General features: G+C 56.2%; 1 protein-coding gene across 3 annotated transcripts in view; it reads left to right on the plus strand.

Moving 5' to 3' along the window:
* WFS1 (wolframin ER transmembrane glycoprotein) overlaps positions 1-5,241 on the plus strand; it is a 29,980-nt gene extending 24,739 nt beyond the window's left edge. For all 3 annotated transcript variants that reach the window (XM_082727358.1, XM_082727357.1, XM_082727359.1), the window contains exon 8: positions 2,763-5,241. In XM_082727358.1, coding sequence (XP_082583484.1) covers positions 2,763-4,571 — 1,809 coding nt within the window. In that variant the 3' untranslated portion in view covers positions 4,572-5,241. The remainder of the gene's footprint in view (positions 1-2,762) is intronic.
* The last annotated feature ends 7,566 nt before the right edge of the window (positions 5,242-12,807 follow it).

The raw sequence follows: 12,807 nt of genomic DNA on the forward strand, positions 1-12,807 counted from the left end.
ACCTCCAGACTCCAAGCCCCACGCTGCTGCAGACTTTCGTGGCAGATGAAGCCCTCACGAGAGTCAATTTAGTAATATTTAAAAATCCACAGTTTCACTCTGAATCATCGGGAAGGCTGCCATGTGCACACTGTCACTTGGGTCTGAGCTGAGTCAGGTTGAGATGGCCTTGCTGCAACTGCCTGGTCACAGATGCTGTCCTATCATAGAACTGATCCCTTGCTTGTTTTTTAAAAATTTCTTTCCTGCTCAGGGAATAGCTTGTTTTAATTTGTTGGGTTTGGTCTAAAGAAAAGATTTTCCGTTTCCCAGTTGGGTGGGCCCCAGGAGTAGGGCTTGGGTGGAAGCGACCAGGGGCTGAGTTGGGGCCCTGAAAGGAAGGGACTCCCTGGTCCTAGTGGCCCAGGGACTTCAGTGTGCAGGCAGAGGCCAGACACCATTGGACACTGTATTTGAGAAGCTTCGTTGTTTTTATTTTTTATTCAATTAATTAACATATACTGTATTACTAGTTTCAGAGATGAAGTTCAGTCCTTCATCAGTCTTATGTAACACTCAGTGCTCATCACTTCACCTGTCCTCCTTAATGTCCGTCCCCTAGGTACCCTAGCCCTCCCTCCAGCAACCTTGTTTCCTAGAGTTAAGAGTCTCCTATGGTTTGTCTCCCTCTCTGATTTCCTCTTATTTTATTTTTCCCTCCTTTCCCCTATGCTCTTTTTTTTGTCTGTTTTGTTTCTTAAATTCCATCTATGAGTAAAATCCTGTGATAATGATCTTTCTCTGATTCACATACTTTGCTTAGCATAATATCCTCTAGTTCCATCCAGATTTTTTTTTTTTTTTGAGAAGCTTCATTGTCTTTTCAAGTTCCTCTCTGCCCCTCTCTGTGGCCTCACAGTCTCAAAGAAGAGGTGTGAATGGTTCAGGAGGTGAAGGGAGAATAGAATCCTTGGTTTTCAGGCACAGGCTGCTTGTATAGAGGAGGGCCGAAAGCTAAACAGCCCCAGGGGATACTTGTGGTCTGTCCTGCCACTGGCTGGGGCTGCCTCATCGAGGATTAGCTGCACACATGTGGGTTCTGGCTCTGTGTCTGTGTCAGAGGGGCCCTCCTGGGGGAAGCCTGGAGGAGTCTGCTCACAGCTGCTCCCATTCCAGAGCAGGAGCACATACCGACACTTGCTAGGGCCCATCCAGGTCCCGTGGGAGGGTGGTCCTGCGCTCAGGGCAGTTCACTGGCACCCCTGAGCTGGGAGGTCAATCATTCACTTCCTTTCTTGTTCTAGAACAAGGATAAGGGGGCTGTCACAAATGTGTAAGAGGGAACGCAGCTCTTCACACATGTACGTGTGTGTTTATATGTATAGACAGTGTGCACATACATGTTCCCTAATATCCCAACTTGCGTGTGAGCCAGGCGCCCTCACATCTGTGGAAGGTGCACTATCCTGTTGCTTCCAGGTCCTCCTGAGCTGACAGCCAAGGCTCTTGAACAATGACAGCTGCATCCAGGTGTGATCACTCAGTTGTGCTCCCCCAGGGTCCACCTTGTTGGCCGGGTTCATGCTCTAGCCAGGCAGACGAGGCAGAGGCTGTGCTGCCGACCTCACTGGGCGGCGGTGGGCATCCCCCCCACCTCCGAGGGTCTCTGGGCAGCAGGCAGGCTTCCCTACCCCCACACGTGGGTATCTCGTGAGGTCAGGGGTCCACGCGTTTGCCCCTCCAGACACGCCCGGACACATGGCCTCCCCCACGCCATACGAGCGCCAGCACCTCCAGCCCCTCTCTCATTTCCCTGTGCCCTGGCCCGGTGGACGCCTTGGGGAGTTGTGCATAGGTGTGGAGTCCAGCCCCAGGGGGCAGAATCAGCCCCCTGCCTCCTCCCTTGGCTGCCCCCTTACTCACCAACCTTATGTCCCTCATTTGTCCTTTGCTGTGTGAAGTCTGGGGGTCAGCCTGCCCTTCACACTGGGTGCAGACTGCAGGAGCGACCGTGGTGGAGGGGGTGTCCATTCTGAGCAGCACGGGTGTGTGGAGTGGGTGGTAGCAGGCAGCTGCTTTTTGGGTTCCCCTGCCACGAGCGAGCACGTCTCCTTGGCCCCTTACAGGTGAATCATCTCCATTTCGTTATGACAGGACACGCAGTCCCAGTTCATGTTTGCACAGAGCTCTCATTCTGGGCTCCCCGTATCTGCTGCTGCTCCTGGAACTGTTCAGAGAGCCCTTCATGGGTTTGAAAGTATCAGTTTCTCTACCTTTAGAGGATGGGAGTGGGGGGGAGCAAGGCTCGGCCAGGCAGCCTCTGCCGGGGGTGGCCAGGTCACAAGCCCCACCCCCACACCGGCAGCCAGGGCTCCAGTCTCCATCAGCGAGGCTGGGTGGGGAGGGCACAGGGGAACCAGGTGCTTTCCTCTAGGTACCTGAGGTCTGGAAGGGGACACTAGTTTGCAGGAGTCTAGAAACTCTGGCAGAAGTTTGGGACGGGAGGGGAGCCAAGGGCTGGACTCCAGGGGCCCAGAGGAGAGGAGCCAGGACCTGCAGGACTGGGTGGGATCGAGGGAAGGTCTGTCCGGACCACAGAGCCTGGGGAAGATGTGACCATGTGCAGAGGGTGTTGATATAGGAAAGAGCCGCTGGGACAAAGGGTCCAGGGTGAGCTGTTTGCTTCAAGCATTGCTCAGGTGGCTGGCAGGGTATTGAGGACGGCATTGGGGCTCCTGTGCTGACTTCCTCCCAATTTCCATCTTTGCGTCCACCCCCACCAGGTGGTCAAATACCCCTTGCACGCCGTCATAGAGATCAAAGAGTACCTGATCGACATGGCGTCCCGGGCAGGCGTGCACTGGCTGTCGACCATTGTCCCCACCCACCACATCAACGCCCTCATCTTCTTCTTCATCATTAGCAACCTGACCATCGACTTCTTCGCCCTCTTTATTCCCCTGGTTGTCTTCTACCTGTCCTTCATCTCCATGGTGATCTGTACGCTCAAGGTGTTCCAGGACAGCCGGGCCTGGGAGAGCTTCCGCACCCTCACGGGCCTGCTCCTGCGCTTCGAGCCCAACCTGGACGTGGAGCAGGCCGAGGTAAACTTCGGCTGGAACCACCTGGAGCCGTACCTCCACTTCCTGCTGTCCGTCGCCTTCGTCATCTTCTCCTTCCCCCTTGCCAGCAAGGACTACATTCCCTGCTCGGAGCTGGCCGTCGTGTCCGTCTTCTTCACGGCCACCAGCTACATGAGCCTGAGCACCTCTGCTGAGCCCTATACCAGGAGGGCCCTGGTGACCGAGGTGGCCGCTGGCCTGCTCTCCCTGCTGCCCACGCTACCCTTCAACCTGCACCCCCTGAAGCTACTGGGCCAGACCTTCCTCACCGTGCCCCTCGGCCCCCTCATCGTCCTGAACGTCAGCCTCCCCTGCCTGCTCTATGTCTACTTGCTGTACCTCTTCTTCCGCATGGCACAGCTGAGGAACTTCAAGGGCACCTACTGCTACCTGGTGCCCTATCTGGTCTGCTTCATGTGGTGCGAGCTGAGCGTGGTCATCCTGCTCGAGTCCACCGGCCTGGGGCTGATCCGTGCCTCCATAGGCTACTGCCTCTTCCTGTTCGCTCTCCCGATCCTGGTGGCTGGCCTGGTGCTGGTGGGTGTGGTGCAGTTCGCCCGCTGGTTCCTGGCCCTGGAGCTCACCAAGATCGCCGTCGCTGTGCTGGTGTGTAGCGTGCCCCTGCTGGTCCGCTGGTGGACCAAGGCCAACTTCTCGGTGCTGGGGATGGTCAAGTCCCTGACGCGCAGCTCCATCGTCAAGCTCATCCTGGTGTGGCTCACGGCTATTGTGCTCTTCTGCTGGTTCTATGTGTACCGCTCGGAGGGCATGAAGGTATACAACTCCACGCTGACCTGGCCGCAGTACAGCTTCCTGTGTGGGCCCCGGGCCTGGAAGGAGACCAACATGGCCCGCACGCAGATTCTGTGCAGCCACCTGGAGGGCCACCGGGTCACATGGACGGGCCGCTTCAAGTACGTGCGTGTCACCGAGATCGACAACAGCGCCGAGGCAGCCATCAACATGCTGCCGTTCTTCGTGGGTGACTGGCTGCGCTGCCTCTACGGCGATGCCTACCCGGCCTGCAGCCCCGGCAGTGGCCCTACAGCTGAGGAGGAGCTCTGCCGCCTCAAGCGCCTGGCCAAGCACCCCTGTCATATCAAGAAGTTCGACCGCTACAAGTTTGAGATCACAGTGGGCATGCCGTTCAGCAGCACCAACGGCTCCCGCGGCCCGGAGGAGGATGACGTGACCAAGGACATCGTGCTGCGGGCCAGCGGCGAGTTCAAGGACGTGCTGCTCGGCCTGCGCCAGGGCAGCCTCATTGAGTTCAGCACTGTCCTCGAGGGCCGCCTGGGTAGCAAGTGGCCTGTCTTCGAGCTCAAGGCCATCAGCTGCCTCAACTGCATGGCCCAGCTGTCACCGGCGCAGCGGCACGTGAAGATCGAGCGCGACTGGCGCAGCACCGTGCACGGCGCAGTCAAGTTTGCCTTCGACTTCTTCTTCTTCCCATTCCTGTCAGCGGCGTGAGGGCGTGCCACCCCCCAAATGAAGAGCTGTCCATGCATGTCCCTGTCAGGACCTGACCCTTGCGTGGCCCCCCTAGCCTGACGGCACGATACCTACGCTGAGTGTGTGTGCGTGCGCAGATGGCATGCTTGGAGACCGCATCACGTGCCTCTGCTCACACCCCCGGCGTCGTGGGAGAGTGCATGCCCGGGGTCCGGCCATGGTCCCGGCCCCAAAGAGCACTTTACAGGTGAGCTGCTCTCCGCACCCCCTTCCAAGTTCCCTGGCCCTGTTCCCATTTGTGTTGGGTTTGTTTTTTAAAGAACCGCATGTGCTGTTGTATGAAGTCCGTGAGGCATTTCTCATTGGGTCACAGCTAAGCCTTGACCACTGTCGGCCAATCCGGGGCCAATGCAGGGCCAAGAGCCTGCGCGTGAGGCTGTGGGAGGTGGCGGCTCTGGGCAGAGCATGTTCATGCGGAGCTCTGGGCCCCACGGCTGCCTGGCAACTCTCTTGTTGGTGCGTGTGGGTGAGTGGATGAGGGTCTTGAGGCATCAACCAGCACTAGGAAATGAGAAGAAACTAGAGAGTTCCTTCCTGGCCCTTGGAAAAGCTTGGCCTATGTTCAGTACTGGGAAGCTGAAAGTGAAGGTCCTCAAAGAGCCAAAATAAAACCATTTCTTGAAGTCTACTATTTCTCTCTTTTCTTTACTAAAGAAAAACTTTTGTCTACACCGGCACCAAACTCACTAAAGTGAGTTACAAAGAGCAGAACTGACATTCTCAATAGCTGACACCTACCCCCCACCGCCCACCCCCATCAGGGTGGAGACCCTGGTGCCCCTTCCTGCCCTCCCCTCCTCCATGGACAGCCACTGTTGCCCAAGGCTGTCCAGCTGTGCAGCAGGTCTTATGGGGGAGCCCATGTGGTCCAGTGACCGTGAGACTCAGGTCACCGATCGGATGGCACACACGTGGTTCCCCATGGTTTGGAGCAATCACTCCACGGGCAAGAAGTCTGGAGCCATCTTCTGGGTCCAGGGATGCATGATGACAATGCCACAGAAATACAACTGGAGTTTGAGCCACATGGGTGTGCTAGAGCAGCTTGGGTCCCTCTATGAACATAGTGCCCCTTGGATAGTGACCTGAGTCTGAGTCCCTCCGGGGTGACATTGACGCCAAAGCCACCAGCCCACCCCTCCCTAGTGGGCGGACCCCTGGTGAGCAGTGGGTCTGCCAGAGCTCAGGAAACCTGGAATCCTTCCTACATGCCTTCTGTGATTTGGAGACCTTGCAGTGACCATTCTGGGGGTGGCTGCCTGTGTTTTCTGTGGACGTGGCCCATCTGGCGGGTAGCAGATTCCATCTGCCTGGAATCCCGCACACTGGGAGTGCTTGAAGGCTGGCATCCCTCTGTGCCCAGTTTGCCCCCCAGGGTTTCTTCCCTGGGCTTCCTTCTCTGGGTGGTGAGAGGAGGTGAAAGGTGAGCCCATCCCCCTCTCTGCTCCCACAGATTTGCGAGGCTACAGAATGAATTCACAGTGTGACTTTGCCTCCCAAAGGTACGGAGAGGGGAGAACACGGTGACAGCATGTGATCCTTTCACTTGGATGGGAGACGGGGGATACACAGGGACAATCCTGATGCATGGAGGGGAAGACAGATTCAGAAATGGGGCACACTGCACACTAGCTGTGGGGCAAGGGTTGCACTGAGATCTGTCCTTTGGGCCACCACGCTGCCACTCAGCCCCCAGCAGAGCCACCTGACCCGTGCAGGGGAGACACGGTCTTGGGGATCACCCCGGATTGGGAGTTGGACACCAGACCTAGTGCCTCCATCACAAACCCCTGCATAACCGGCCGTCCGTTTGGTCCCCGTCACCGGGCCTGTGCCCCGATCTGCAGAACAGTCTGGGCTAGGTCCATGGTTTCCAAAATTTAGCCATGAAACACTTTCTCAACTAAATGTACAGAACTCCAACCCCTAGAGTGAAGAAGGTGCTGTTTATAAGTTCATTTGCAACGTTCACGGCAGGTGGGATTGGGAGCCCCACCACCTGCGTGGATCCCACTCCCGTGCCTTCCCAGCTGTCTGACCTTGGGAAAGTTCAAGCTTTCCAGGCCTGTACCTGTGGACCCTCACTGCATGACCTGTAAAGCCCCTTCTAGCATTTTAAAAACTCACACTTGAGGTGCTGGGATGGCTCAGTCGATTGAGTCTGACTTTTGGTTTTGGCTTAGGTCATGATCTCAGGGTCCTGGGACCAAGCCCTGAGCTGGGCAAGTTGCTCAGCACTGGGTTGGGTTGTCCTTCTTTCTCTGCTCCTCCCCCTGCTCTCTTGCTCTCCCTCATTTAAAACAACAACAACCACAGCCCCTCCCACTTTGCTTAAATAACCATGTTTAGATTGGGACTGATCGAGTGGGCCTGGCGTCAGGATGACCTGCCCACAGCCCGCCTGCTCCAGGCACCCCAGAACACAGTCCCACCTTCCCTCCTACATCACAGGTTTAATTCCTCATGGCTACACGTTGAGAAAAGCTTGGCCGATACCTAAAACACTCCTTATTTAACTTAAGTAACGAGCCTTGAATGTACTTGTTGCCACCCACGAGCAAATGTTTATTGCACTGTGAGGTTGAGCAGACGCTATAATTCCACAGTCTGAGCCAAGCCCAGGTCCCACGCCCCGGGAAAGTCACGCAGGTCGGATGTGAGTGGCCCTGATTCCGTCAGACTGTCCCCCTGGTTTCAGGCACAACCTGGGGTGAGATCAGGGTCAGGAGGCTCTGGGAGTACAAGGGGCACCCCAATTCTGATAGCAAGGGAGGGACTGGAATTGGAGAGGTCAGAGGACTACACATCATTCAGGGCACCCACTGGAAGGTGTCAGGCGTGGGCCCCGGAGGTCATGGCTTCCCAGACACAGCTGCAGGTCCGGAGGCCAGGAGGGAAGGGCGCCTGGGTCCTTCAGGTGGCTGGGATGCCCTCTTGGCTCCAAAGCCAAGGCCGATGAAGATGCTGAAAGGTCGTCCCCCGCTTCTCCACCTCACCTGGCCGGCTGTGAGCTGTTTGGTTCCAGACACTTGCTCTGTGGACTGCTTCCAAGGAGCTGTAACCATCAGAATGTCCTTGACCCCCATGATCCCAGGGCTTCCCCGCGTGCTGGCTGTCCTGCTTTCCTGTGGATAACCAGGCTGTGGCCCCATGGCCCAGGACCAGATGTCAGGCTTGTTCAGGCATTTGCCGAGCTCACATTGCTATGGACCAAGGGTCCCCCGAGACAGGATTCAGAGCTGGGTTGTGGGTCTGGCACTTCATTCCCATGAAGACACTTGGACTACACAGAGAGGTCCCCCGTAACCCCCCGACATGCCCTATTTCACATAGCATCGTTCAGCATCACAGAGCAGGACTCGCCTGACCACACATGGCTAGGAGGGAGCAGAGCTGGGGTGGGAACCTGGTTCCGCTCTTCCCCCCTGGGGCTACGAAGAAATCACATTGTGCTGGGGCTTAAATTCTCTCTCCACACACCACCCAGAGGGGCTGTCACTCAGACCTGAGGGGAAAGAACCAGGGGCAGCCAGCAGTTGGTCAACACCATGTCTGAACACCTGCTGGGCACCTGCTGGACCCACGGTCCAGGGCTCTGGGAGCACCAGTGAGGGTCTGTGCTGGGGGTGGTGGTGGGGGTCTGGTCATGCTTCCAGGGACCAACGGCACCGGGAAGCCCTCTCAGAAGACCAACTTGGGTGGCACAAACAACAGGAAGTCCCTTCAGAGTGTCAAGCTAACAGAGGCGGGTCCCCCCAAACAGTAGGGACGGATATGTCCGTGAGTGACAAGCCTCGGGCAGCAGGAGCTGGAGTGGGCGCCCCTCTTCCCAGGATCCTTGGAGCTCTTTTCTAGTCCACTTTCTCTTCCTTCTTCACTCTCCTTCCTATCCGGCTTGGAGACACAAGGGCCTATCAGCACCCCGAATCCTCAGGCAGTACAGCACAGCCCAGGGTGGGGAGCCCCGCCGTCCACATTCTGCATATCTGACATCAGCATCACTGCTGACCGGAGCGGCTTGACCCCCAGGCCTGCGCCTCAGCATTGTGGACCACCTGGCTGCCACCAGAACCTGGTGGTCTTTCTTCTGACACCCCGGCCCAGGGATGTTCCTTGGGCCTCGGCTGATGCCCCGATCTCTCTGTTTCTCCTTGAACCCAGCACCTGAGGACTCTTCCCGCTTGTCCTTTTCACTTCCCGGCTGCCTCCTCCATTCTGTCGCTGGGGGGCCCCTCCCACGTGCTGCCCGTCCCAAGGCCCATTCTCCCCAGCTCCCCCAGCTTGCTGGGAGAAACAAGCCCAGGCTCTTGTTTTTGTTTTTGTTTGTTTTTAAGAGCAAGGAAGGGGTGGGGGGCATGCAAAGGGGGAGGGAAATGGAGAGAAGCAGACTCCTCACTGAGCACAGAGCCTGACACAGGGCTCCATCTTAGGACCCTGAGCTCATGACCTGAGCAGAAAACAAGAGCCAGACACTTAAGTGACCGAGCCACGCAGGGGCACAAGACCCAGGCTCTTTGATGGTACAGGCCCACCCAAGCAGGAGGGACAGGGTGTCAGAGGTGGGCCAGCGACACGGTCCTGGCACCCACTGCCCTTGGGCAGCAGTCAGGGAACTCCCCACTCCCTGTGCCCACAGGATGGCTCCTGAGACCCGGCTCCCAGGTGCTTCCTGCTCTGCTTCTCATCCTTGAAAGGGAGGTTTTTTCCTTCCTTTTTCCAAAACTCCCTGCCACCCCCCCCCCCCAGGTCAGCCACGCAGAGGCTCGTGGCTCTTCCAGCAAGAGCCAAGCTGCATGTCAGGTTCCTGCTCCTCCCTCCTCCCTCCCCCTCTTCCTGGGGCCTCAGCTGCACCTGCCCTCGGGCCAAAGGTCACACCCAGGACCCTGGCCCTGCAGCCCCCACTCCTCCCTGGATCTGCCCCAAAAGTGGCCATTGTTTGTCCTGAGTGTGTCATTAACCTGTGGGAGAGTCACCAGGTGCTGACACTGCTATCCTGGAAGCAGGCCCATGGGAGCTGGCGACAGTCACACCTTTGGTGGCAGGTCACAGAAATGCCGTGGCTTCTGGCTGACTCCGGCTTCTCTGGGAGTTGTTTGGGCACAAGCCCTGGAGGGAAGGCGCACCATCCCAAATTTCTGCAGACACAACCGCTCTGTGTGCCTCCCCCAAGTCCCCTCCTATGGTGGTGGCACCTGACTTGGAGCCGGACCCGCCGCCACCCGAGAAATAACGCATTTTCCAGTCCATTTCTGGCCACTGGGAGGGATGGGAGCCAACACAGGCAACTTCTGGGCAGCAGCCTCAAGGACAGAGGCACGTTCTGTGTCTGCTGGCTCTTGCCAGCCTTGTGGAGTGAAGCCACCACGGACACTCAGCAGTCACTGAGCTCATGTGGGCCTCATGGGCCATTCTTCTCCTGGCTCTTGGGGGTCACGTGTCCCACAGCAACCCCAGGACCAGAGGAGCAGGTGACACCATCCAGCCACCCACCACCTCCCCATGCTCCCTCCCCCCATGTCTCCCTCATTGAGATTCTTCCTCATTCCCAGCACAGGCACCCACTGCCCCAGTGTCCTCCCAGGGGTGGCAGGGGCTGCAATGAAGGTGGGGGAGGGGTCACAGTCAGAGGGACCAGCGCTGATGTCCTTAACGGGCTCCCAGGGAGCTCAGGCTATGGGCTGAGACCACTTCAGCAAAGACTTTCTTCTTGAACCGACACAACCTCCCCGAGCTAGATAACAGTCATTCTCCGTGCTTTGCAGATGAGTAAACTGAGAAGAAGCATGGAGCTGGGGGGTTGGGAGTAACATCCCCAAGGATCCACCACCAAGCCGGGATGTGAGTCCCAGCAGCTGGGCTCCAGTGTCCTGGCTCGGAGCCATAAGGCATCACCGCTGCTCACATAGTGGGTTCTCCAAAGCCCTCCGTCGGGCGAATGATTACGTAGATGTGCGAAAAGAACAGGTGACCCTTCCAAGGTGAAGTTTGCTCTTATTTGGCACATTTATGAACAAGACGATCATCAGCCCCTCTCATAGGCTTTAAAGGGGTTAAACAGACAAGTCACTGCTCCAAACATTCCTATCTATTTTGCATGTTTAGATTTTTTTTTTTTGCATAATTTTAATCATGGATTCCTTTCCATTTTCACTTTTACTTTTGTCCTAATACTGCCGCTGCCTTTTGCAGATTTCAGTCCCTCCCTGAAGTTCATCATGTCAGCTGACTGCATGGGCCCTGTGGGAATGTGAACAGTCTCCAGGTAGAGAGAATGGGACTTTGTGTGGGTATTTTTGGTTTCTTTTTGTTTTTTTTGTTTTGTTTTTTTTTTTTAAAGGACACGACTGTTTGAAATGAATCACTCACGACTTGAGCACGAAAAGCTTTTCTGTTGCTAGGAAACGACCCCAGAGTTGATAAGCCTTTGTTCAAGTTTTCCTCACGTGGTTAACTTCTGCAGGTGGCCCAGAAAGTGCTCTGGGAGAAACAGAAGACTGGGGCACCGGGTCTTTCTTTTCAGGAGTGGTGAAAATCAACTGCCCGCCACCAAACAGTTTTTAGATTCCCTCCAACAAAATAGAGATCATTTGCTTTTCCTGCTCTCCAGAAAGGCACTGTTTTCTTATTTAATTAACAGAATAACTTGTCTCTTTAGGACGGTTAAGTCCTCTGATGAGCTTGATATTTTTTAAAGATTTTATTAATTTATTTGTTCTATCAAGAGAGACTGAGCAAGTGCAAGAAAGAGAAAGTGGGGGGAGGGACAGAGGGAGAGGGGCAAGCAGACTCCACGCTCAGCACGGAGCTGGACACCGGGCTCGATCCCATGACCCTGAGAGGACAACCAAGCCAAAAGCCAGAGTCGGCTGCTCAGCTGACTGAACCACCCAGACACCCCACTTCTGATGAGCTTTAGAAAGTTCCTATGCTGAATGAATCCTGGCCCAAGGTGCTAATGGCTGGGCCATGGGGTTTGGGAGAGCTCCGGGCGAGGCTAAGGGGCACCTGACCCTGAGAACGCCCAGGAGACCAGCGGTGAGGGGGTCATCTCACCTTCTGCCCTCCCCCTCCACAGGTCTTGCCTAGGAGGCCACTTGGACGCAGGACAAGGGGTGGGGATACAGCCCCTCCCATGAGCCAGATGCAATGATGGTGGCTTTGTGGACATCCGCCCACTTGAGTCTCCCAGAAACCTCTCATGTGGTCGTTACTGTCACCGCTTTATAAATGAACCCTTGGCTCAGAGAAGTGCCGTGGGTTGTTGGGACCCCTGTGGCAGCCAGCTTCCAGATGGCCCCTGGTGACCCCCACCACCTGCCGCAGCTTCTCACCCCATGCCACCAGGATCGGGCTTTGTAACCTATTCAAGGTGGCATGTTAGTGAGTATAGAAAGACTGTGGCTTTCCATGTGGGTGCTGTCTCTCTCCTGGATCAGTCACCCTGGGTGAGTAGATCATGCTGGGAACAGCCTTGGGGAGACCCCCATGAGGCATGGAACCAAAGCCTCCAGCCACGTAAGTGACCCTGGAAACAGAACCTCCATCCCAGTATGTTCTCAGAGATGAATGATGCCCTGAGCCAGAAACACCCAGCTCATCGATGCCTGATTCCCAACACTCAGAAACCACGTGAGACCATAAATGCCACTCTTTCAATCTACTACACTGGGGGCCTGTTTGTTATGCTGCAGTACATAACAGATGCAACCTATATGCTGGTCAGTGATGAGGCTGCGACAAAAGCCCGGCTTGAACCCGGGTCTCCTGGGGCTGCACCCCTAGCTCACCCCGGACCAGCAGCCCTGTCTCTTCCAGAATCTCACCCCCAAGCCCCTTAAAAGTCCCCAGGTGCCTTTGAAGGTTGTCATGAAGTCTCCTAGGCTGTTGGAATTGCTGGCCAAGGGTGGTGGCCCCACACTTTTTCCTTAATCAGTCGTATTTTTCTAGATGTTTGACCATTCCAGCCTCAGTTTACTTCACGGAAGCTTAAGGCAAGTACGGGTTTCTGTCTATGGGGTCGTGGCAATGTTCCAAGTCAGCCCAGAGCTAAGTTAGGTTGAAAAGATGCTGTGGGGTCATGGATGCTGGCCCCCCAGTCCTCTCTCTTCAAGCCCACGCTCCCGCCAAAATCATTTGCCCTCCTGATCAGAGACTCCCTGTTGTCCTGCTTGAGGGCGGGTCTGAGCATCACCAT

The sequence above is a fragment of the Mustela nivalis genome (genome assembly GCF_964662115.1).
Source record: "Mustela nivalis genome assembly, chromosome: 4".
Lineage (NCBI taxonomy): Eukaryota > Metazoa > Chordata > Mammalia > Carnivora > Mustelidae > Mustela > Mustela nivalis.